General features: G+C 41.8%; 1 protein-coding gene across 4 annotated transcripts; it reads left to right on the forward strand.

Annotated features, from left to right (window-relative positions):
• The first annotated feature begins 2,918 nt into the window (after positions 1–2,918).
• On the forward strand, positions 2,919–24,228 carry map6a (microtubule-associated protein 6a). Of its 4 annotated transcripts, XM_074611060.1 has the most exons (5): positions 2,919–3,920; positions 17,096–17,309; positions 17,502–17,716; positions 21,479–21,589; positions 23,687–24,228. In XM_074611060.1, exons 1-5 carry the CDS (start codon positions 3,244–3,246, stop codon positions 23,832–23,834), a joined length of 1,365 nt encoding a protein of 454 aa, XP_074467161.1. In that variant the 5' UTR covers positions 2,919–3,243; the 3' UTR covers positions 23,835–24,228. The 4 variants fall into 4 exon arrangements, with proteins under 4 accessions (XP_074467161.1, XP_074467162.1, XP_074467163.1 ...); XM_074611061.1 differs by lacking the exon at positions 21,479–21,589 and having other exon boundaries at positions 2,920–3,920; XM_074611062.1 differs by lacking the exon at positions 21,479–21,589 and having other exon boundaries at positions 2,920–3,920; positions 17,502–17,679.
• The last annotated feature ends 138 nt before the right edge of the window (positions 24,229–24,366 follow it).

Here is a 24,366-nt window from a genome sequence, read left to right on the forward strand (position 1 = left end):
GTTTCTTGCAAGGAGTTGTCGGAGGTTACCTATAGTGTCGGGGTTGTTGAGTGCTGTGCAGTTTAGTTTTCTGATTGGGGCGGTCTTTGGGCGACGTGGTTGAATACCCATACGGAGTTTGGATCTGACCATAAGGTGGTCAGTCCAGCATTCAGCCCCGCGCATGACGCGGGTGATGAGAACGTCCTGTCTGTCCTTTTGGCGGACGATGATGTAATCCAGGAGGTGCCAGTGTTTTGAGCGGGGGTGTTGCCACGTGGTTTTAAGCCTGTTCTTCATCTGGAAGGTGGTGTTTGTAATGACCAGGCGATGTTCCGCGCAGAGGGAGAGGAGCCGTAGCCCGTTGCTATTCATTTTCCCCACTCCATGCTGGCCTAGGATCTTACTCCAGACGTGATGCTCTGTGCCCACTCTGGCATTAAAGTCTCCCATAAGTATGAGCTTATCTGTAGCTGGGGTTTTCTGGATGATGGAGTCAAGACTTCTGTAAAAGTCCTCTTTGACAATGTGTTCTGCATCCAAGGTCGGTGCGTAGGCACTGATGAGGGTGGCAGAGCGTCCCTTTGTAAGGGGAATTCGCCACGTCATCAGTCGTTCATTGATGCCGATAGGGGAGTCAGGGATCCGTTGCAGCAGTTGGGTCTTCACTGCAAAACCCACACCATGGAGGCGATGTGTGCCTTCGGGGACCCCTTTCCAGAAGAAAGTGTAACCTGCACCGACTTCTGTCAGGGAGTCCTCTCCATGTAGCCTGGTCTCGCTAAGTGCTGCAATGTCAATTTTGTACTTAGCAAGCTCGAGAGCCACAAGTGCTGTTCTGCGGTGGGGTCTGTCAGGTGTTACAGCCATATCCAAGAGCGTGCGAACGTTCCACGAAGCGACGTGCAAGTTAATTTTCTTTGTTTTTCGACCGCAGTAAAGGGATGCTCCGACGGTTGCGGTTTACCGTCCGGAGTAGGAGGAGCAGACAATTTTCAGACCACCTTTTCTAGGTCCTTCCCCATTCGGGGTGAGCAGTGTAGGGCTGCTCAGACGCAATGGAAGCTGCCGAGGGGACACGCTGCTCCATCCCGTATCTCGGCGACCATCACTCCATTGCCGCCTGCGTGCATGGTTTGGCTAGGCACTCCCAGCCACATCCTTGGCCTGTGCCTGCCGCCATTCCATATCGCCACAGGGCTTTAGGGGGGTTGGAGCAAGGGGCTTGCGCAGGGAGAGGATTAGGGTGAGGGTGTGGGTGCGCAGTCCTCACTCCCACCATCTTGACTCCACCAGACAGACTTCCAGTGGCATGAGAAACTCGTGACGACCTTCATCTGGATGGAGCTGCAGGGGACTGCCGATTGTCCGGTCTACTGGACTCCGCCTGTGCCGGTCCCCAACTGCAGATTTGTGATCAGGGTTTACTCCCCTAGCCATCGTACCTCCCAAGGTTTACCCACGTGGCAATGGGGCAGTGGTTGGTGGAACACCTCTGGGGACCACTGCAGCTCCGAGATCTCCTACTAATTCAGCCAGGGGTCGCAAAACCCCAGTTACCGTGGGCTGCCACGAGGAGGCATAGTAGGAGTCTTGGTGAGGGAGAGGCTATGTACTGACCGCAGAAAGACTTACACATTGCTTTCTGGACCCCAGAAACGGGGTTGGCCAGCGGCAGAAACTTAAAGGAGGGTGATTGCAGGCATCCCTACATGCAATGGCTCGCTTAGTAGACTGCACTAGACGCATCACAACACCCTGCTGACAGTACAGTCAACAAACCCACAAGAAATGTGTGTTTGTTGCACACACACACACACATTGGCTTATGAACATCACACACATTTCTTGTCTTTTTTTATATATTTATTGTTATTGTTGTTATATATATATATATATACATATATATATATATATATGTTCACACTCTATGTATATATATATACACACTATATATACAGTATGTACTGTATATGTACTGTATATACTGTATGTATATATGTGTATGTGTATGTAGTCATATTATTTCTATACTGTATGTATATGTGTATATGTAGTCGTATTATTTCTGTATATTCTAATTAACACCATTTAGGTGAAGGCTTCATATAATCCCAGTGTTATTTTTTATCTTTTGTTTGTTTGTGTAGTCTTAATTTGTGCAAAAATAAATAAACTTTCTTCCATAATAATGAATGGCAATGTTATCCTATTTAATATTTTCACCTTACTTTTAACCAATTCATCTGGTATCATAATTTTTTTTTATTCTAAATAATCATTTTATATTTCCTCTGAAAAGATTTTTTCACTTCTCATTTTCTGACCACTGGTTTTCTCATCCTGTTTTATTAACAAATATCAAAATGTTGACAGAAAACAGAAGCAGAGTGATGGCTGGACCAGACGTCGCTCCTCCTGTACCACTACGCAGTGTACGTAAAAACACACAAATCATTCATGTCAAGCTCTCCATGTTCCATCAGCTTGTTATCGGAAATGAATGTTCATATTTCAAAATAAAAGCAGCAGACCTAAGTGTATGGATACTGGTAAAAATCTCAAGCCTGCAGTCAATCCTGTGAGACCATGTAGAAGGAGCAGAGTCACCTTAATCACCAGAGGAGGAGTCTAGAGAAGGGAGGCTATTTAAAGGCTGGGTGTGTTCTGTTCAGATCCCTTTTGACTGAGATCATGCTGCCAACCCAATCCTGGTACTGTTTTGGAGCGGTGTAATATAGGCCACTTACCTGTGAGCTAAAGTCAGATTGATTTCGGGATGGAGAATGTTAAAGTCTTTCACCCTTAAGAAGCCGATGCATTAATAATAAAAATCATCAACATTACACTATTTCAATATTTCGGCTTTTACGCTGCAGCTTAAACCGGAAGTTCTTTCTTATTCTCTCTGACTTGACTGTTATTTTCCTCCAGCTCTGTGTCTGCTGGATGCTGAGCAGGCGGGCGGGGCTGTTTTTCGTTGCAGTGTCCTACTGGGGAGTGATGTAGCGAGACAGAGCCTAACGGGACACAAGGAAGGAAGCACAGCAAAACGCCCAGTACGGTTGTTTTTATAATTAAAAAATCGTCTATTTTAGCAGCAAAATGGATTTACTAAGTAAAATCTAACGTGAACAGTATTGGAGCCCATCCTGCATCCTGCAGCCTGACACACGGACATCTTGTTTCTCTCAGGAGTGTACAGTAGAGAGACATATTTGTCTTCGTTTTTGGACATTGTAGTGGAGCTCCGCACGGCTCAGCATGGCGTGGCCCTGTATCAGCAGGGCGTGCTGCATGGCCCGCTTCTGGAACCAGCTGGACAAGGCTGACATTGCGGTGCCTTTGGTCTTCACCAAGTACACGGACGTGTCTGAGATGCAGCACGTCCAGCTGCAGCCGACTCTCCATCCTCCGCAGGCCCGGGTCGCCATAGAAACGCAGCCATCTCGCGTGGCACCTGCACGGCCGCCGCGCAGGTGCGTCTCCGAGGAGCGCGTGTGCAGCTCGGTGACGCGCGAGGACTTTAAGCACTGGAAGGTGCGACCCGAACCAAGCTGTAAACCCAAGAACGAGTACCACGAACCGGAGACACCGTTCAACAGCGAGACCCAGTACCAGAAGGACTTCAAACCCTGGCCCATCCCGAAGAGGTACGACCATCCCTGGATACCCAAACAGCATGGAGACGGCGACAGGTCCAGCAGGCACACCAAACAGCAGGCTGAGGCGGACTGCGGTGTGGAGAAGAGCGCTATAGCCGACAAGGTGCAGGAGAAAGACCTCCTGCACGGACAGGAGAGGAAAAAGAAGTCCAGTAAGCAGGAGGGGCAGAAGAAAGTAGTCCAGAAGGTGGAGGGAGGAGGAGAGGGCAAAGGGAGGGCGGTGGATGCTGTGAACAGGCAGATCAAGGAGGAGATCACAGCAGACAGCTCGTACAAGTGAGTTCACACACTACCATAGTCATATGGTGACTATACCTACCTACTACCTACTGGGAGACCAGAGGCTTCAGGCGTCCAGGGGTTATAGGGGTCAAAACTGGTATTATAGCCTATAAATCATGCTTCGTTCACTATATTATCACAAAGTCCATTAGAATCAGAGGTTTTACATAGGCCTACTATAAAGGCCTATCTACATCTGTTGTCATGTGAAAATGTTTAGGGAGTGGATGGAAATGATTGAGGTGTTGACCTTTTTTTTCACTTTTTAAAAAAATAAATAAAGCCTGAGCTCTTCAGCATATTTTCTTTGGACCCTCCCTTTGACTAAGAGAAAAACTGCAACACCCAGCCCAAAATATTTTTAAAGTAAAATTACACTATGAAATTCAATGTTATTAATAAAGAAAAAATAATTTAAGGTGGGTTTACTCCAATTAAAACCTTAATTTGTTAATGGAATATTACTTTTCTCACAGCCACCACATCGCACAATAAAAGCGTAATTGGCATTGTCAAAATTATGACAAACTAGGCAGTTCTCAATCATTGTTCTTAGTCATACCTATGAAAAGCAATGCATTATAATTTATAACCCACGTCATCGTGAGGCCTACTATAAATGCCTATCAACATCTGTTGTCAGATGAAAATGTTTAGGTAGTGTACAAAAATTATTGAGGTGGGGAGGGGTGTTGACTTTTTTTTTCTCTTTTCAAAAAAACTAAAGCCTGAGCTCTTTAGCCTATTTTCTTTGGACCCTCCCTTTGACTAAGAGAAAAACTGCAACACCCTACACACCCAACACCAAGTCAAATGACACAGCATCTAAAATCATTGGATCACCATTACCACAGTTACAGGACATTTACACCACTGGCTGCAGGAAGAAAGCACTTTGTATCATGCAGGACACAAGTCATCCAGCATATACTCTTTTCTCTTATCTCCCTTCAGGGAAGCGCCTACAGAGCATTAGAGCTCGGACCTCTCGCCTCAGAGACAGTTTTTACCATCAGGCGGTGACTACTGAACAGTAGCACTAAACGAATGCAGAGCTGTGGATTGTTTTATGGATGTTTTAGGTGTTTTATAATTTTATTCTCAGGTATTGTCTTATTTACTGTACTATTTATAGATTTTAAGGGCTGAGAGAGCGCCAGGGTAAAATGCATTTCATTGCATTTCACTGTACACTGTACTTTTAAATGCATATAACAAATAAACTAAACTTGAAACTTGAAACTTGAACTTGTTAACCAAGTCAAATTACACTATGAAATTCAATGTCATTAATAAAGAAAATTAATTTAAGGTGGGTTTACTCCAATTAAAACCTTAATTTGTTAATGGAATAGTACTTTTCACATAGCCACCGCATTGCACAATAAAAGCGGAATTGGCATTGTCAAAATTATGACAAATTAGGCCGTTCTCATTCATTGTTCTTACTCATACCTATGAAAAGTAATGCACTATAATTTATAACCCACGTAATCGTGAGCCAGGACGTGCAGGGCTGCCTCTAAGGAAGTCAGGTGACGTATTATAAAGAGCATCAATATCTGCGTATAGGGAGGAGGTCAGAGTGAATGGACAAGTGACACAGGACTTTTACCTAGGAGATCTCTGTTTTAGGGATGCACCAATACCGGATTGGATATCGGGCTGATACTGACTCAATCTATTCAATTCAATTCTATGTTTATACACTATATACATTATATACCATAATTTGAATTCCTATGTATTTATTTGTTACATTTTGTTTTACAAAGTTAAGAAAGTAATGTTTAAGTCAAGCCTGATGTTGCCTTCCACACAGTGAGGCATACAAACACTGGTATCGGATTGGTACTCGGTATCGGCCGATACCCAAAGCCCAGGTATATTGCTATCTGTTTTGGGAGCATCCCAACTCTGTTTGTGTCCTGTGTGAAACCAAAAGTCAGTGTTGACTTATTTTAACTTACTTTTGTTACGTAACTTACGTACTTAACTAACGCCACATCTTTTCCTAAACCTAACTAAGTAGTTTTGTTGCCTAAACAGGTTCTACACTGCTGCCACTTGCACAGTCGCACTGATCGCTGGTGTTGCTGGACATTTGTAGAAAAACACACAAAAACTTTTCGTAAGATATCATACGAACTGTTGTATGAGGATACGTTTATCCTGTATATCCAATACTCCAGCTATTCTTTACTTTTGAACCAAACGCTGTCACTGTCAAATTATTTGGCACATTTACATTATTTACTTTTTAAAAATACCTAGCCTTCCCCCTTTTCTGAACCCCATTAGCCCTGAATAATTTTCATACAGTCCCTTATTAATTGGAGAACAAACCTTTAATAAATGGGGGGCCCTGTCTGGGAGAAGATCTTCAAAAAAAATTAAAAATGAAAGCTGTGTTAGTTGTTATCTTCCTTGCCTGAGAAATGTGACTTTTTCCACAATACAGGACTTAATTGGGGGTGACTAATTCATCACTTAATGTTAGGAAAACAGTTGCTCACAAACTAATTGAAAGCTTGTTTTCTGAAAACTCAGAGGTACACGCAGCATGTGAAAACATTACAGATCGATCAGCTGTTATTTTCCCCACAGAAGGTAATTAAATAAACGGAAAGATCAAAGTGGCGTTGACTGATGATGTTTAGGTCCAGGAGGGTAATCTCTGTCCCATTATGCAATGTTCCAGAGGATGATGATGGGGACTGGTGGATGGATGAGCACCAAGTCACGCATGTCAAAGTCACTGTACGCATGTCTCTTGAAGCTGTGTGTTGATGCTATCAGTTGCATTTATGCTCTGGGAAGACTGTTGGTTCTGAGAGTGTGAGATGATGTGATATATATGAGATCCATTTCACACTTGAGCCTTGATTTTTGGTACTGCTGCTGCAATCTGTTTTTTAGTGGATTTTTAGGGTTTTCAGAGCATTCAGTGTTTTATTCTTTGTCTTTCCTCAGTAGAGTCATATCTCAGCATTTATTTTGAATACTATAATCTGTAAAACTTTTCATTTGATTCACAGTTTTCTTAAAAACAAAAAAGGATGCACATTATTTTGTGTTGACTCAGTGTAGTCACAGATTGCAGATTTGGGTTTGATACAGAAACACTTGCCAAAGTGTGAGTCGGCTGGTAGAGGTGAACGGCGCCATGTGAGCTCAGTGAGTGAGTCTTACAGCTGATGGTGCCTCTTGCTGCCGTGCCTGTATTGTTGAGCAGTCAGCAGGGTACCGCCCGGAGCACTTTACCCCCACATGGCATTAAATGGCTGCACCGTGACAAGCAGAAGCCCAGTCAGCTCGCTGTCTTACTCTGCCAGTGGAGACTCAAAGCAGGTCAACTGTGGGTTAATATCATGGATAGTGTGAATACAGTTAGACAGCACACACACACAAACTAACACATAACATATGCACTATACATGTGTTCCCTGGGCACTTTACAGCAGCCCACTACTCCTACATGCTTATAGGATGGGTTAAATGCAGAGATCAAATATCATGTATGTACCTGTATGTACATAGAAAGACAGCTTTTCAGCAGAGACGTTTCCGTCTTGGAAGAAGTTTACCTTTAATACCCGAAGTATTACGTTACCTTTGGCTGCACTATTTATCTGGGCTGTTTAACATGACCGATGCTGGGGCCAGTCTTGGGTATTTGTGTAGTTTTAGACTAGTTAGAGCTAGATTGATAAATCAGCCGGGTGGGTATATATCGGCCGATGTCAGTGTTTCCCCTGTAATTGTACTGGTAGGCTACTTTTAAAGAAACAATTGTTGTAGTTGTGTTTAACAATTAGGGGGATCTATTGGCAGAAATGGAATATAGTCTTAATAAGTATGTTAGTGTATAATCACCTGAAACTAAGAATTGCTGTGTTTTTGTTTGCATAGAATGAGACGTTTATATCTACATAGGGAGCGGGTCCTCTTCACGGAGTCCGTCATGTTGCTCCACCATGTTTCTACAGTAGCCCAAAACAGACAAACCAAACACGGGCTCTAGTGAGAGCCTTTACACATTTTTACTTTACCTGAAGGCCACCGTAGTTCTCCGACACGTTTGTGAAACTGTGGTATCGCCAGCCGCCATTGGCTTTTTGTCGAGTGAAATACGTCGTCTGTGCACCACTCTATATCATTATCAGATTTCTTAAACTTAAAGGTGCGGTGTGTAGGATTTGGCGCGATCTAGCGGTGAGGTTGCAGATTGCCACCAACTGAAACTTCTTCCATTTGCCGAGTGTGTAGGAGAACTAAGGTGGCTGACGTGAAAACGTAAAAGCGTGATTGGCTCTATCTAGAGCCAGTGTTTGGTTTGTTCGTTCTGGACTACTGTAGAAACTTGGCGGCCCACTCCGTATGTAGATATAAACGGCTCATTCTAAGGTCACGAAAACAAAACAGTTCTTATTTTCAGGTGATTATACAATTGATTAATAAAAGTGATTCATATTATATTCAATTTCTGCGAATAGATCCCCCTAAATGTAACACACTCTTCCTTTAAATATCAGTATTGGCCTCAAACATCCTGTCTCAGTTGGGCGATGGTTGCAGTAATGTGTAGTTCTTTTTAGTCAGGGCAGACTCTGTAGCAGGAAGCAACTTTCATTATGGAGCCACATTCACTGTCTATTCAAAGCCAGCCCTCCATTTCATTGTACTTGTTTGCACATGAATTCCTGTTCCCCTCAGCTCTGTCTTCCGTCGTTTTTTTAAAGACTTTTATTTATCCACAGAGAGCACAAAGGCTCTTTTATTGCAGTGCACCTTGGGAATGCTAAACTCACCTATAGTTCTTGTCTGCCAACCACTGTGTTAACTATTCTTTTTTTCTTGACTGAATTGATGCATTTCAATCATTTTCAACCAACAGCCTCCCAGTCACAAGCATTCATCTCACCGCCAACTCGCTGCATTATGTTTAAAATGTCATTTTTTTTCATGAGAATAAGTCGTGAGCCTCAGACAGCAGCTGCTGGAGTCTTTGTTAGTGTTGTCTTTTTGCTACCAGCACTGCTGTAAAAGACAAAAGCCATTCTTCATCTTGTCAGCGTTATTTGTTCCATCATGCGATGCCTCTAATAAAAGACACACAAAGAGCAGATTGCGTAAAGAACTATCACGAAAATTACAGAGAGTGACGGATGAGAGTTTCATCGCCGAAAGTAAGACAAGTAAAGCAGGTTCATTGAGTTCAGGAAGGGAGAGAGAGAGAGAGACCGAGGCATGAATTTTTTTTATTTTAATTTGCGTCACGTATTACAGCTCAACATTTTCCGCAATCTCAAGAGCTTCTCCTTTTGATTTTCTTCTCTTGTTCCTCACCTGGGCACATTAAATCCTCCCTCTCACAGACAAGGATGCTCCATCAACTCAAAATGACTTTGTCTTTCATGTCACGTTTACACAACACTCATACAGTAGCTCTCATGGTACCAGACAGTGCACTGTAAAGAGGCCAGTGGATTCTGGTGGATTTAAAAATGATCCTCTTAGAGAGCCAGAAAAGCCTTGTGTTTCTACTGACAAGCAGTGAATGCAGAAACACCCATTCTGTTGTTATCTCACATGTCCCAAGCTAACTCATTTGCAATAAAACTGAGCTTTGATTTTTCTGCTCCCTGCAAATAAAACCAGCTTGGTTTAGTTTTGTGAGCTTTATTGAAAATATAGTACTAAAATGTCAGCTGATATCCAGTATTCATTTGTTGCATCAATTCAGAGCTCTGCCAGCTAAAGCTATCCGTCTTATATAACCAATATAATCTGATTTATCATATCTGATTACAGTTAATTCACAAGGAAATGTCTTCAGATTTGATTCTGGTTATGAATGAATTATGTAAGATACTGTAACCCAGTTAAACCGGCTGTTCTAACGAAACTCTGACCATTTAAAACCTGCAAAAGTCTGTATCATCATTTTAAACCATGCAACAAAATGCTCAAATTAACATTTTTGTTGTTTTTATTAGGGCTGTCAATCAATTAAAATATTTAATCACGATTAAAGCTGCAGTAGGCGATATTGGAGCAAATATGATTAAAAAAAGTTATTTTTATAAAACGGTCGCTATATCGTGACAGTAGTGCATGAAACAGGTAACCTGAAAAAGATCATGTGCCTCTGTGTCCTCCGGTGCTCCTAACGGCATCTGCAAGATTTCACATACCGGAGGAAAACAACCAGTCAGAGCTGATCTGAGGTCTGCTGTCCATCTGCTTTCTATGAGAGCCGGCTGTCAGTCACTCGCGAACTCTGACCAAACGGTCAAACTAGGCAGCGTTGATCAAATATGAATCAATATTATGTTACGTTAATGCATATATTGTAATACTGTAATGTACTATTGCGGCTCTCAGCTTATAGCTGTTTCCATTGAGCCGCTGGCTGAGAAGCTACAGAGAGGCTGTGAGTTAGAGATGAGGCCAACTGGTCCCAGAGGAAGGAGGGAGTATTGACCAGAAGCCAGGCTCTCGCCCGCTGACACACCAAGAAACACTGCTAGGAAGTGAAGCCACAGTACTGTGCGTGGGCAGATTGATTCCCTGGACTACTGAGAGAGAAGCGGGCCAGGCCTCCATATCAGGCCAGCACTGGTGTAGGATTAGAGCCAGAGTCACTGTGGTCACCATCAGTGATAACTGCACAGAAGTTTGTCTCAGCAGTGTTAGTTCACTGATGTATTTATGGCTTGCAGATTTTCAAAGTGCATTTTAACACAGAGTCAAAGGCTAATTCCATCTTACACTGACTTATACTGTACATCCATATAGAGTGGTGCAGGGATGACGTATGTTTGTAGGCCAACCTGGAAGTTAGCATCGCCCTGGTTCCCTCAACAAAAACCCAATGAGACATTTCCGCTGGGTTTTGGATTATTGCAGGAAATAAGCTCTTTATGATACTTGCATGTTTTGTTCAGCAAGATAAGCTCCACGAATGAACACCACTTTCATGATTTTTGAAGCGTGAATGCAATCGCCAGAAGTAAAAAGCTAAGGCTAGGCTATAAACGAACTACACCGTGGTAGCATGAGCGCAAGTATACACAACGAGGCTGTTAAGGGCGGACGACGTTTAGTAGTCTCATTTAGCCACTTGTTATTAACTGTCTTTTTTAAGACATGTAAAGGCATCAAAATTCACGAGTAGGGTTTTTATTGACGTATTTTATATTATATAGAACAAAAAATCTCTTAAGCTTATGTTAACCAGAGACCTTATTTCAGACATCTAACCTAATATGGATGGATGTGGTTCTGTATATTTACTGCTCAGGTGTAATATCTCAACAACTATGGGATGGATTGCCAAGAAAACTTGTACAGATATTCCTGGTTCCCAGAGGATGAATCATACTGACTGTGGTGATCCCCTGAGGTTTCCTCTAGCACCACCAGCAGGTTGACAGTTCTGTTTTTTAGTGAAGTGTCGCCAACAACTATTAGATGGATTATCATGAAATGTGGGACAGATATTCATGTTCCCCTCAGGATGAACTTTGGTGAGCCCTTAGCTTTTCATAGTGACTTCATCGGGTCAGAATTCTTTGGTTTATGACCAAATACCTGAAAAGCTAATGACATTTTCATCAGCCTCAGCTGTGCTTTGTGTTTAGTGCTAATTAGCAAATGTTACAGTAGCATCTTCTCAATGAGGATCCTTTACTGGAGTCAATTTGATTTGACTTCTGTACTCCTGGCTGGTTTTCTGTGGTGTGCTAATAACCTGTCATCGTACTTTTTCAAGATCAACTTGTGCAGCTCGACACTGTTTGATCCCAAAGGCCAGAAATTTGCAGGCATTTATTTTTATTCTTTTCTCTCATAACCATCCCCTGGTGAGAGGTCCAGATTGGGCCATGTTAGAGCGGGGTAGCACGGAGCTCAGCAGTGCTGTAACCTGGCCTGGTTCCACCCCTGTCGGCTGCCAGTGTTCGGTTGTAGTGACGAGGCCTTTCTCTGCACATCGCCTCCACCACAGCGGGTCAGCAGGGTCAGCCGTCCAAAGCGGCTTTTGTCACACAGCAAGAAATATCAGAAGCAGTATGATAGCGTTGCCTGAGCCGCAGTGACTCACAGATCTGAACACCATCCTAAATATCAAAGCAGGAAACGATGCAGAAATAAAAGTTAGTAAGAGAAAATAAAAGATGAGGTTGTTTGATATGTGTTGTTAAGAGATGGTGATGATAAGCTCTTGGTATAACACCTTCTATGACCTGAAACAAATTTGGTATGCTTAGTACCTCGGCGTCTCGGTGAACTGCTAGTTTCAGTGTTGCACAGTAATACGCCTGTTATGTATGTGACAGTAGCTGTAACATGACGCCCACTGAACCAAGAAGCTTTTTAAACAAGTACCAAGTACACACTGACCTCAGAGACACAGGCTTTATTGTTACACAGTCATATGTCCATGAATAACAGCGATGTTACAGTACAGACCGGTGTTTCACACTGTGAAACCTGTCTGCACTCACAATCTGCCTCTTTCTCTCTGCCTCTTTCTCTCTCTCTCTCTCTCTCTCTCTCTCTCTCTCTCTCTCTCTCTCTCTCTCTCTCTCTCTCTCTCTCTCTCTCACACACACACACACACTGTGGTGTCATGTTAGTGCTTTAGACCCTTGGCCTTGGACATTGTTGTATAACCTGTCTCTGCATTGTGGCTTCTTGGCCCAGTCGAGCATTGAAAATGGACTTTAGTCCAGTTATGTAATGGCTCTCTCTGTGATTTCCACCTCTCCTCTGTATTCACCAGCCATGTCACTGTCACCAGCCTTTGTAACATAATTAGCTTGCTTTTCATATTATGGTAAAATGGCATTTTGCGCCTCAGATTCATTTAATACATGAACAGCTTAAATGTTAGTGCCTGATAGATGATTTAAGTTTAGATTAATGGGAACTAATTATATAGTTATGAAGATGAGATGTTGAAAGTTAAAGTCGATTTTTAATTGAAAATCTGTTATAATCTGTATCAGTCGTCTTTATTGATATTCTGACATAGTTTCACAAAGGTTAGGTGAAATACTCCTATAACATATCATGAAATTCATATTTTTAGTCATGCTAGCGGCATGGCTCTAGGGACAGTCTGTCTCTTTATGAATTATATGAATTGAACTTTGGTGACGCATATCTTTTCCCCTTGCACCGTCATCAGGGAAACATCAACGTCAGCTGCAGGCTGCTTTGTGTTTAGTGTTAATCAGTGACATGTTGGCATTATGGATGTATAAAGAGAAGATTGTGTCTAGAAGGTAAAAATTAACCTCGAAGGCATTGACCTTTAATGGTTAAGGTTAGACATTGACCTTGAATGGTTAAGGTTAGACATTGACCTCTAATCGTTAAGGTTAGACATTGACCTTGAATGGTTAAGGTTAGACATTGACCTCGAATGGTTAAGGTTAGACATTGACCTCTAATCGTTAATGTTAGGCATTGACCTTGAATGGTTAAGGTTAGACATTGACCTCGAATGGTTAAGGTTAGACATTGACCTCTAATCGTTAAGGTTAGGCATTGACCTTGAATAGTAAAGGTTAGGCATTGACCTTGAATAGTTAAGGTTAAGCATTGACCTCGAATGGTTAAGGTAAGGATAGGTTGTCGGGCAACGAGTCTCGCAAGAGTTTTTGCAAGTGTTTGCAGATCTCAGATCAGATTTTGGATTTGCAGGCTCCCTTCAAGTTAAGTCTAGTCTAAGTTGTAATTCTACCATTTGGCCACTATTTAAAATCTGCTTCAAAGTCTTCAAAGGCGCTCTTCCTGGGGGCTTGGTAAGCATGCTAAATTAAGATTGTGAACATGGTAAACATTATACCTGGTTATCATCAACATATATTAGCATTGTCATTGTGAGCATTTAGCATGCTGACTTTAGCATTTAGCTCAAAGCACAGCTGTGCATAAGTACACCCTCATAGCATGCTCTCAGTCCGTGTTGTTTAGTTAGTTTTGTTCAAGGTATATTCACCAGTGGTACGGACACAGGTACGACTAAAGACAACAACAACCACACAATTATGAAGCACTGAAAAAACCATAAATCATTTGAGGTCAGAGCCCAGCGTTCACAATGTGATGCTAAATCAGCTCCAGTCTCATTACCCCCCTCTCAATGTAATACATTAACAGATGTTTGATCAATACACCTCTCCCTGAAACACGCATTGCATTAAACAGAATCATGTGGTCTCCAAGGCTGTTCTCCATAGATGCCAGATATTGATGTGATGTCTCTCCATATGCCTTGGGCTTGCAGATCGTTCTAATGAGGCTCTCGTACAGCAGCCTGGCCTTGTCTGCTCTTCTGGTGCTGCCTCAGGGAACGGCGACTTTTCACTGAACCTTGGCTACAACTGTGTGACTCAGTGCTCTCGCTGGATTGTACTGCTGCGTAAGGGGGAGTTTATGTATTTGTGACTGTACTGGAGTCACAGGGGAGACCTGCTAGGTGTCATCTGACTGGCCTGAAACACAGAGCTGGCTGTTTTCCTTTGTAATTATCTACAGCACCATAGTGTCCTATTGCAGAAGGAGCAAGACACCATTAAATTGATTTTAATTTCAATTTAAGTTTTGATTGAGGGCACCCTTGAGGGCTTGTAAGATGTGCATGCAGCCATTTGGGGTTGCACGGTGACATTGTCCATTATTTCAGCTGTACATGGTGGAAATGCAGCTCTATCATAAGAGCAAATGTATTTGCTTTTCATTTCTGGCTGTAAAAAAACAGGAGTAAACAAAAAGAAATCCAAGGATTATACAAATTTTAGCTTACATCATGATCCGATAGCCATATAGAATAGAAGCTTCCTCCTCTGATATTAGAGTCTAGCAGATTTCTGTTATCTAAAGCATCAGCTTTTTATACAGATTAACGTGACAAGCAGTAACTTTAAAAGAAACGGCATGTTTCAATAATAATGAATTCTATAAGTAGAATTACAGTGGTTTTCTTCTTTAACAACAATAATACAAGGTATAATTCAAACAAATAGTTGATCAATAGACAGAAAAATAAACTGCAGCTATTGTGATTACTGATCCATCGTTTAAGTTTGTCCATTGTGAGACATTTTTACTGTTTTTATACATTTTATGGAACAAATAATAAATCAATTAATTGAGAAAATAATCAGCATATTAATTAATAATTAAAATAATTGGTAGTGGAAGCGCTAATACAATGTAAATACTGAGGATTAACAGTTTCTGTTGCTGTATATGTTAGTTTGTTTCAAATGAATGGATGCTGTGGGAATACATGCACTGGAGAGAGAGAGAGGGAGAGTGATACAGTGTGATGTATTAAAGTAAATGTCTTTAATATGCACCTGGTATTAAGCTGCTGTGGTTGTCCTCTGTGGTCCACTTATCCCTGGGTGTATAAATGTGGGTAGAGTCACTGATATGGAGCACACGCTGCAGGCCAGCCTGCTCTGTGTGACTGCCGTACTGCTGACCTTCTTCAGAACTGCTGTGTGAGGACTACACAATATCACACCACCAGACTGTGGTGCAAACCTCCTCCCACCTACACTACCTCTGACATGCTCTGTAGTAATGCACCACTTCACTTCACACATTTTCTCCAGGGATTACAGAATTAGAGTTATGCTGTCTGCAATAAAAGTAAGATCTATTTTTATAGAGAATTCCTTTAATGATGTTCCAACAAGGGAAGGTTTTCACTAGACGTCACCAACAGAATATAGAGACAATGTAGAGACCCGAAATAATCACTGATTTGCATAGGGATAATTATACCTCAGATACCAGCCACAAAACACATACAAATATAGTATAAAATATACAAAGTATTGAAAACGTATAATGAATGAGCATAAGAGTGATTGGGAAATACTACTAGAAAATGTTTTATTGAAAAACAAACTTTGATTGGTGTTGAAGAAATAATTTGACATTTTAGGAAATATGCATTTCGCTTTCTTTCCAAGAGTTGAGGAGACGGATACCACTCTCATGTCTGTAGCCTAAATATGAAGCTAGAGCCAGCAGCTGGTTAGCTTAGCTTAGCATAAACACTGGAAGCGGGGCAGAACAGCTAGCCTGGCTCTGTCCAAAGGTAACAAAATCCAACTCTAGGGGGCCGTTCACATGCCGCGTCTAAAATGCCAGTTTTCATCCTTTCTTCCAAGGTGCTTTGGAGGTTGCTCTACAGACGCAACCAAAACCTGCGTGCTGTGATGACGATGATGAAGTTGCGGTAATGTAGCAGTAAACGGCATTGCTCCCGTGTGTCAACATTGACAACAATGGATTTGAGCATGCAAAAAACGCGGCATGTGAACGGCACCTTAAGCTCACTCATTAACATGTTATATCTTGTTTCTCATTCCATACAAAACACAAAGTGTTAAAATGACAACTTGTTGTTTTATGGGTGGTTACGTAGGCGACTGGACTATTTCTTGGCCGGGTGCAGGGACCTCTTGGAGTCTTGTGTCAACCTTGAGGTTGCCATGCAACCAGCGGAGACTCCATTGGATTTTCTTTTCTTTGAACAGAGCCAGGTTAACTATTTCCCCGTTATCAGTTTATATGCTAAGCTAACCGTCTCCTGGCTGTAGCTTCATATTTATCGTACAGACAAGCAAGCATTATTTTCAAAATGTCAAACTATTCCTTTTAACTGGAGACCGGAGATAGGAGTAGACTGGAGATAGTAGCTTAGAACAGACAAACCAAACACTGGCTCTAGAGAGAGTGTTTCACGTTTTTATGTTACTTGATGGCCACCGTAGTTCTCCGTCACGGTTGTGAGTGCAAAACTGTGGTACTGCCAACTGCCGTCTGACTTCCGTTGCTCCTAAAGTAGTGTTATTATGGTAAGGATGACCTCTGAGCAAGGCGAACAGCGTTACCACAGTTTTGTACTCGGCGGCTCACGTTACCACAGTCTTGGAAAAAGAGGAGTGGGTACTCAGTTGGTTGCAATCTGCAACCTCATTGCTAGATGCCACCAAATCCTACACACTGTACTTTTAACAGAAGTTAATTACAGAGAATGCAACTTGTCACTCTTCATTAATAATCGTTGATGGGTTTTATAGCTCTACGACACAGTATATTTTCTTATCATACCCGACTTCCCTCTTTCCACACAGAACTGAGTACAAGGCTTACAAAGATGTGAAGCCGACTAAGATGATCCGGGCCAGGTCCCAGTACCTGCCACCAGACGAGAAGACCAGCCTGGAGACCAGCTACAGTGCGACCTTCAAGGGTCAAGCCCCGCTGCGGAATACTGACAACAAGGCCCTGGAGAGGAGGAGGATACGCAGTCTGTACAGCGAGCCTTACATAGACCCCATCAAACAGGTGAGAACACGCCTTTCTAACTTTGTAGGAAATGAATTTTAGGGAGGGGAGCTAAGAGAAAAATCTTCATATTACTGTAATGTGAAATTCTTGCAATGCTCATCTCATTGCACAACACAGTTTTAGAAATTTCAAACCATAAATGAAGCATTTCAGCTCAGGAATCTCATTTGCGCTGTCCGACATCCTTAGGTTGACAGGTATAGTGCCCTTCGCTCTAAACCCAAAAGGCCTGGAGCCGCAGCGGCAGGCCAGAGCAAGCCAGTGAAGAAAGCCAAAGATAAGCAGAGCGTCGCGCTGAGGGGCTCCAAGAAGACGACCTCGGAGAACCAGCCCGAGAACCGGCCGACGGTGGGGGACAAGGAGAAAAGTAAAGAGATGAACAACAAACTGGCTGAGGCAAAAGAGTAAAAATCATTTAGAACTACTACTTTTATTTCTTATATTTTGGGGGAACACCGAGGCTGCAAAATTAAGTAAGGTTCTCATCATCTTTCCTTCTTTCTATTCTTTCCCTCTGTTTCCCCCTCTAGTCTTCTTCTCTTCTTTCTTCAGTCTCTCAGTATCCACTCATTCTTCTTCTCTATGCTTTCTCACTACCTCTTGGCTACGTTTGTACAATAATAAGATAAGATGTTGGGGTTCAGACATGACATGTCATTGCTCCTCCCACCTCACGCTATATTAGATCGCTATAGTAACGGGTGGGCGGGAGCATCCTCTTCCTCCGCCATTTGATGCCACCCACCACCCCCCACTCTGCTCGCCTCCATCTCCAGGTTGCCATGGCTACAGGCAGCCAGGCTAGGCAATGGACGTTGCATGGGCCCACCGACAAGCAATTCTGAAGGGTTGGCTTTGATCAACTGAGCAGATTGCTTTGTTGAGTTTATCAAGGATTTTTTCCTTTTTTGGGGGGGAGAAAAATTGGCACTTTTGATATGATTTCTGGACTTACTAAATTAACAACAAATCTGAAAATCTTTGATAAATGTCCTGCTTGGTTAGTCATGAGTGTCTGATCCACAGCTTGTTTTGTACCTGCTCTGTCATCTCTGCTACCGTTTTCTGTTCATTGTAGAGCTCACAGGGCTCAAAGTCGGTGTTGGGCATCACAACGCTTTGTTCAATGTGATTTTGTAATGTTTTGAACTGTTGTAGGCAACACAAAATTGTTTTCAATTCATCTAAAGAAAAAACACCATGTTCCCTCATTCAGCATTCGCTCCTCTCATGTGAAGCTCATTCATACAGTGGTATTTTAGTTCACTCAAGGCTATTCTGTAACACCCAATTTGTTGCCAGCCAAGCATCTGGGTCACGCTAAACTGATTATGCATTAAACACCCGCCATTTGCATAGCAGATGAGCATTCCCACTGAATTAGATAATACTGTTGTGCAGTCATAATGACATTTAACATTACATTTCTCAGGATCAGAGAGGGATGAGTTCAGTGGAGCTGGTTGTGTTGAGTGGTTCTGGTTGTATCCTGTCTGCAGAGCTGTCAATCTCAATAGCCATAACTCAGTGTAATCACGTCCAATGTGGTCTTTATTTACAAGACTGATCCCTCTGCAAAGCTTCACAGCAGTTATGCAATTGCAGCAGCATGCACACAAACGCACACCTCCTTTTGGCTTTTTTGAAATGCACTCTGCTGCAGGGTGACCGTAACCAATGTGTAGCAGACAACTTATGCATTAAACCCTACCCCAGTTGATTATTTACATCAAAATCATTTTTGCATTTCTGAAAATGTATGTTTAAATATGCAAATTTAATTTTTTTTTCTAATTTGCATACATTTCCAGAAGCCAGGTTCAAAATTCTTGGATTTTGTTGACATATTAGAGTCAACGGTGTTTTAAAGATTGAATTTTGGATATCTCTTTTAATCAGTCCATAAATCAGAATATATACAGCCATAAAGAAAATCTATTTTTGCCATGTTTTTAGGAAGAAAATGTTCAATAAATCAGGCGATGAATGATATATGAGCAAACCCCTCCTAGGAATGAAACTGGGCAGTTTGGTGGATGTAAGTGCTGCTGAAGTGGAGATTTTGGAACAGACTTTAAAGATACAGTATGGATTGTAAAATTCCATCCATTTTACAGGACACCAGAGGTGAATAGGCTAAAAAGATTTGAACTAATAGCTTCACCATAAAACTTCCCCAGTTGATTACTGACATTAAGACAATTATTTTTTGTATTACAAGTTTTCTGAAATTTTATGTTTATATATGCAAATGAGGCATTTTCTAATGCTAACTTTGGGTGAATTTAGGAATCTACAGACACAAATAGACAAAATAAACACCTAAATGTGTATTTTGGATTCCTCCTAAATTCTGAATAATTCACTGCCATTTGTTATATTTGTTTACAAGGATAAAAAGTTTTCTTTATAAGTAGTAACTTGTAGCTGTTAATAATACCATATTTTATTTTAATTTCCCCCAATAAGGGCACAGTGATGTGATGAAAAGTGCTTCTGTTTTGGACTGTTTCTGAATCCATGTTGTTCTACATGTTTTGCCTAAATTCCAAAAGTATGTTGGTTTGATGAGGTTTAGTTTATTTTAAAAACAATGTTGGAGTTCCTTTTACTTTGTCTAGCAAGTTCAACATGGTGGTGCTGTGTTTGTGTGGAAGACGTACCTATGGCGAAACATACCAAAACTGCTGTAAAGCCTCCATTTATTAATTCTGGTTGAAGAAAAGGGAACATTAAGTAAGTTGTATTGTAACTGTTTATCTGTTAGACTAATTATAACCTCTCTTGTGTAAATATACAGTATATTATAGCAGGGCTGAATGTTGCACTTGGTCCAGAGCAACCAGCTGCTTTCACTAAGTCTTAGCATATATAGAGAGAATCATTTTTGTTCTTTGTTTTTGGATTAGAAGAGCACTGTACAGTCTTGTCATGGGTCAACCCATCATTGTGCTCCACCCCCCACACACATAGGGATGGGTACCGAAACCTGGTAGGCTATTAAACGGGCACCGGTGCTAAATTATTAAAGACCGGAGTATTGATAATACTATACAATTGATATTCTTTTTTTAAATAATAAAATTAAAAAGCAATTATTAATGAAGAGAAACGATAAAGTATCGATAAAGAACTGAACCGATAAAGAGTATCGAAATGAGAGTAGTAGTATCAATACAATCCTAACGATACCCATCCCTACACACACACCTCACTGTTCTCATTAACTCTGCTTCTCAGCATCCTTCCCTCCATTGCGAGTGGACGACTGTATCATCTCTCTATTCTGCTGTGTCTGAGACATCAGCCATCGCCACCACCACCATGTCTATCCAAGCTGAGCACGGGCCCCATCAGGGATGACTCATTAGCATTTTGCAGCCTTTGGTTGGGGGGACACTTTGTCATGTAACACGAGGGAGGGGGGGGAGGGGAGTTGTAGGGGCAGTAAATGTAATCAGGTGTTAGCACACCACACACCCTGTGCTATCTTTGTGATTATTAGGCAAATAAGGATAGAAAGTATGGTGAAGAAAGTTATGTCTTGGGCAAAACAAAACAAAAAAAATTGACTGTGACGTGCTTGTGTTTCTATCTGCTTGCTCATATTTAATGAAACATTACAAATAAATGCAAAAAGCAGAAAAAAGCAGTGTCTTCTTGCTTATTTTTTGGTGAAAGATTAGCAGTTGCAGGTATCTGTCAGCGTTTCCCCCGTCCCAGTCTTTGTGAGACAGATGACATTGTAAAAAAATCCACATGGAAGAGAATTTTTGCTCTCACAACATTCTTTCTATGCTTATCCAAGATTGCGCCACATTCTGGCATGAGCTCGGACATCCTCTCCCTCCCGGCCCTGCATGTTGCCCTCGTGTGAGAACTGAAGAATATATTATTTTTGCATCGTGTCTCTAATATATTCCAAGAACTCACCCGACTTGTAGGGCAACATGCACGTCAAAGGATGTCCAGGAACTTATTCCAGAATAAGATGTCATGTGCTTCTTAGGCTTTTATAGTTACTGTACAAATGATGCTCTTTTATGCAAAAAAAAAATCCACAAATGTGTGCTATTACATTTGTTGAGATCATATTGTTCTTTCTCATACTTATGCTGTGTCCAATTTGTCGTGTGCTAATGAGTGACATTCTGATTCATTTGAAGGGTTGTGCTAAAACAGTACCACTACATACAACTTTGCCAGCCAATCCGAGATATTGGCTGGGTGCAGACTCTAAAGCAACACCTGTGGGGCTGTGCGCTGCCCGATCCAAGGTAATCGATCGCGAGAGCTATGAAAGGAAAATAGACCACGAGCCACAAATGCCGCTCATTCCCATTCATACATGCTCATGGAGTTGTGATTTACTTTTGTTTTCTATTACAGTGGCACAGTTTTGTTTCACCGCATTAACTCTGGTCTACTCCTCCGGTCACAGCCCTTCTGTAGATTTCTCTTCCATATGGATACTAGAGTAGGGGGAGGGTGAATGGGGCTGTCTGACTGCCTGCTGTCACATCCTACATGTAAGGTTCCTTAAGGTTCCTGTTCTTAAGGAGGCCCCAGGTTTAGTCCAGACATCTCCACCCATCCATGGACCTGTGTCAGCTGCTGTAATGCACCCACTCTTCATGGTTAAAGGACCAGTGTGTAGCATTTAGGGGGGTCTATTGGCAGAAATGGAATTTGATTATTAATAAGTATTTTATTAGTGTACTGTTATCAGGTCATTAAATAGGCATTATAAGGTGCTATAAGCCCCATAGATGTGGGTCAATAGGAGCCTGCTACACCCACTAGTAGGTTTTATCATCGATTCACATGGACAATCACCAAAAGAGGGAATAAAAGAAGACAACAGCGTCCTCTAGTGACCGTAGTAATTATGACAGGAGTAAAAGCGGATGTCAGGCGCTGTAGTATAGACAACAGGAACAGCCAATTAGACTGTTGTCAGGCTATTAAATAGGCATTATCAGTGGTTATAAGCCCCCATAGATGTGGGTCAATAGGGCCCTGCTACACCCACTAGTAGGTTTTATCGTCGATTCATATAGGCGATCACCGAAAGAAGGAATAAAAGAAGACGACAGTGACCTCTAGTGACCGTAGTAATTATGACAGGAATAAAAGTGCATGTCAGGCGCTGTAATATAGAAAGCATGAAACTCCATTAGAGGTGGAGGTCAGGGGCGATGGATGAGACACCAAATACAGTACTTTCACCCAGTGAAACCAACAACACGTAGTTGTCTTTGTGTTCACAACCTTAAGTTTCACTTTTAAAACGTAGTTATTTTGAGCCAAAACACAATATTTTTCCCTAAACTTAACTAAGTGGTTTTGTTGCCTAAACCTAAACAAGCTGTTTTGTTTGTCTTCAAAACGTAACGTTTGCAATCTGCAACCTCACCGCTAGATGCCACCAAATCCTACACACTGCACCTTTAAAACAAACTGCATGACTGTTGACTTATCCGCCCAAGCAGGAGAGTGGAGATTCCATTCATATATGAGAAGCAAATCACTCATGTAATCACGTTTGAAACTGTAGCACTTTTGCATCTTAGTTTGCCGTCACTTGGTAGAAGTTTCATACTGTGTTTTCCATTATAACAAACCAATTCTGTCTCTAAAGCATGCTGCCACTGTTTTCTGTTGGACCTGCAATCTGATGTTGTGCTTAATAATTTGGTCTAGACTTTGAGTGTTAGCTTGGATATAAGATGAGGGGTAAGTATGAAAGGAATGAAGGAAGCGGCTCTGCTTTGGAAACACACAGTTCAAAGGAAATTGTAAGTGCATGTTAATGATCTTCACTTTGATTTGTACTGCTATTATTTCCATTTGGAATTGTTTTCTGTAGTGTACTGCATCTTGTAGCTATTCTGTCACAGAACACCCCGAGACCCTCATTGCACTTTTGGCATCCTGTAGTTCATAATGTCACTGTGACTAATTGTATGGGTCAAAGTATAGATTTAAACCGATGGCCTGTATTGATGTAAATGCAAAGCTGTCCAATGCAGCATTAGAAATAGGCAAAAAACTACTTTACACGTGTATTCCCACAACACATTGGGTTTTTATAGTCAAGTTTTCTAAGTGATATATTACATGAGTCACTTGATTCAAGATTGCCTTATGTACTATTGGTGATAAGCAAACAGGCCCCATAGTGATGTGTTGTATATTCGTCTCCTATTGAGTCTTCAGCCTTAAAGCAGAAGCTTGATATTCTCCTCTGAAATGAGCGGTCACAGGGTGCTCGGCCCAATGACATGTTGTTGTTCGCCTGAGAGAAATGCCTCATCGTGTGTCTCTTTCTGTCTCCTTCCTCTCTGGTATCTTAACCGTGTGCTGCCTCCTAGAGATGCTAAGGATGAGGTTCTCCGACCCGATCATCATCATTCCCAGGGTGCTGCTGGAGGAGAACCACCACCACCGCTGGAGAGACCCGAACCTCGGAAGAGCAGCGGAGTCGTACGCTTTGCCCTAGATGTGAACCAGACTGAGTAGTTGTGCCTGTCCGGATGGAGGCAGATACACCGTATATACAGACTGATGCTCTGTGCTGTAAATATCTAGTATTTGAAACTAAGGTGGATTAGGAAAGGAGGTGAATCCCACAAAATAAAAAATAAAAAAACGCTATTCAAGAGGCAGCCCACACATTTGAGACACGCATGTTTGAAACAGCTTTTGGCTCCATAAGGTCACAGCTGTTTGACCCATGGCATTATTGCAAAGGTGCTATACATTATTTTCTGGTTTCATGCAGTTTGTTTTAAAATAGTATGTCAATATCATTACACATACCACACCATAAAGTGCTTATACAACAATTACAAAAGAAACTGTACTGTACATTGATTGGTTTTAGTGTAAATAAATAATCATAACTTGCAGATTACCATACTGTATTGTAGTTTTTGTTTGTGTTGTATTGTCAGTCATTTTCAAATATAGGGGGTCTGTATGGTGTGAAGTGTTGAGGAGTTCAGCATGTAGCATAGGCCAACACAGTCTCACGGCAGTTCGTGAAAAAGTC

The sequence above is a fragment of the Sebastes fasciatus genome, chromosome 16 (genome assembly GCF_043250625.1).
Source record: "Sebastes fasciatus isolate fSebFas1 chromosome 16, fSebFas1.pri, whole genome shotgun sequence".
Classification (NCBI taxonomy): Eukaryota; Metazoa; Chordata; class Actinopteri; order Perciformes; family Sebastidae; genus Sebastes; species Sebastes fasciatus.

Bases quoted from the DNA above. Each gene is read 5' to 3' on its own strand.
- map6a (XM_074611060.1), top strand. From the start codon at position 3,244: ATGGCGTGGCCCTGTATCAGCAGGGCGTGCTGCATGGCCCGCTTCTGG. The intron at 3,921-17,095 runs GTGAGTTCACAC...CTTTCCACACAG, and splicing joins ACAGCAGACAGCTCGTACAA to AACTGAGTACAAGGCTTACA. The intron at 17,717-21,478 runs GTAAAAATCATT...ATTCATTTGAAG, and splicing joins AAACTGGCTGAGGCAAAAGA to GGTTGTGCTAAAACAGTACC.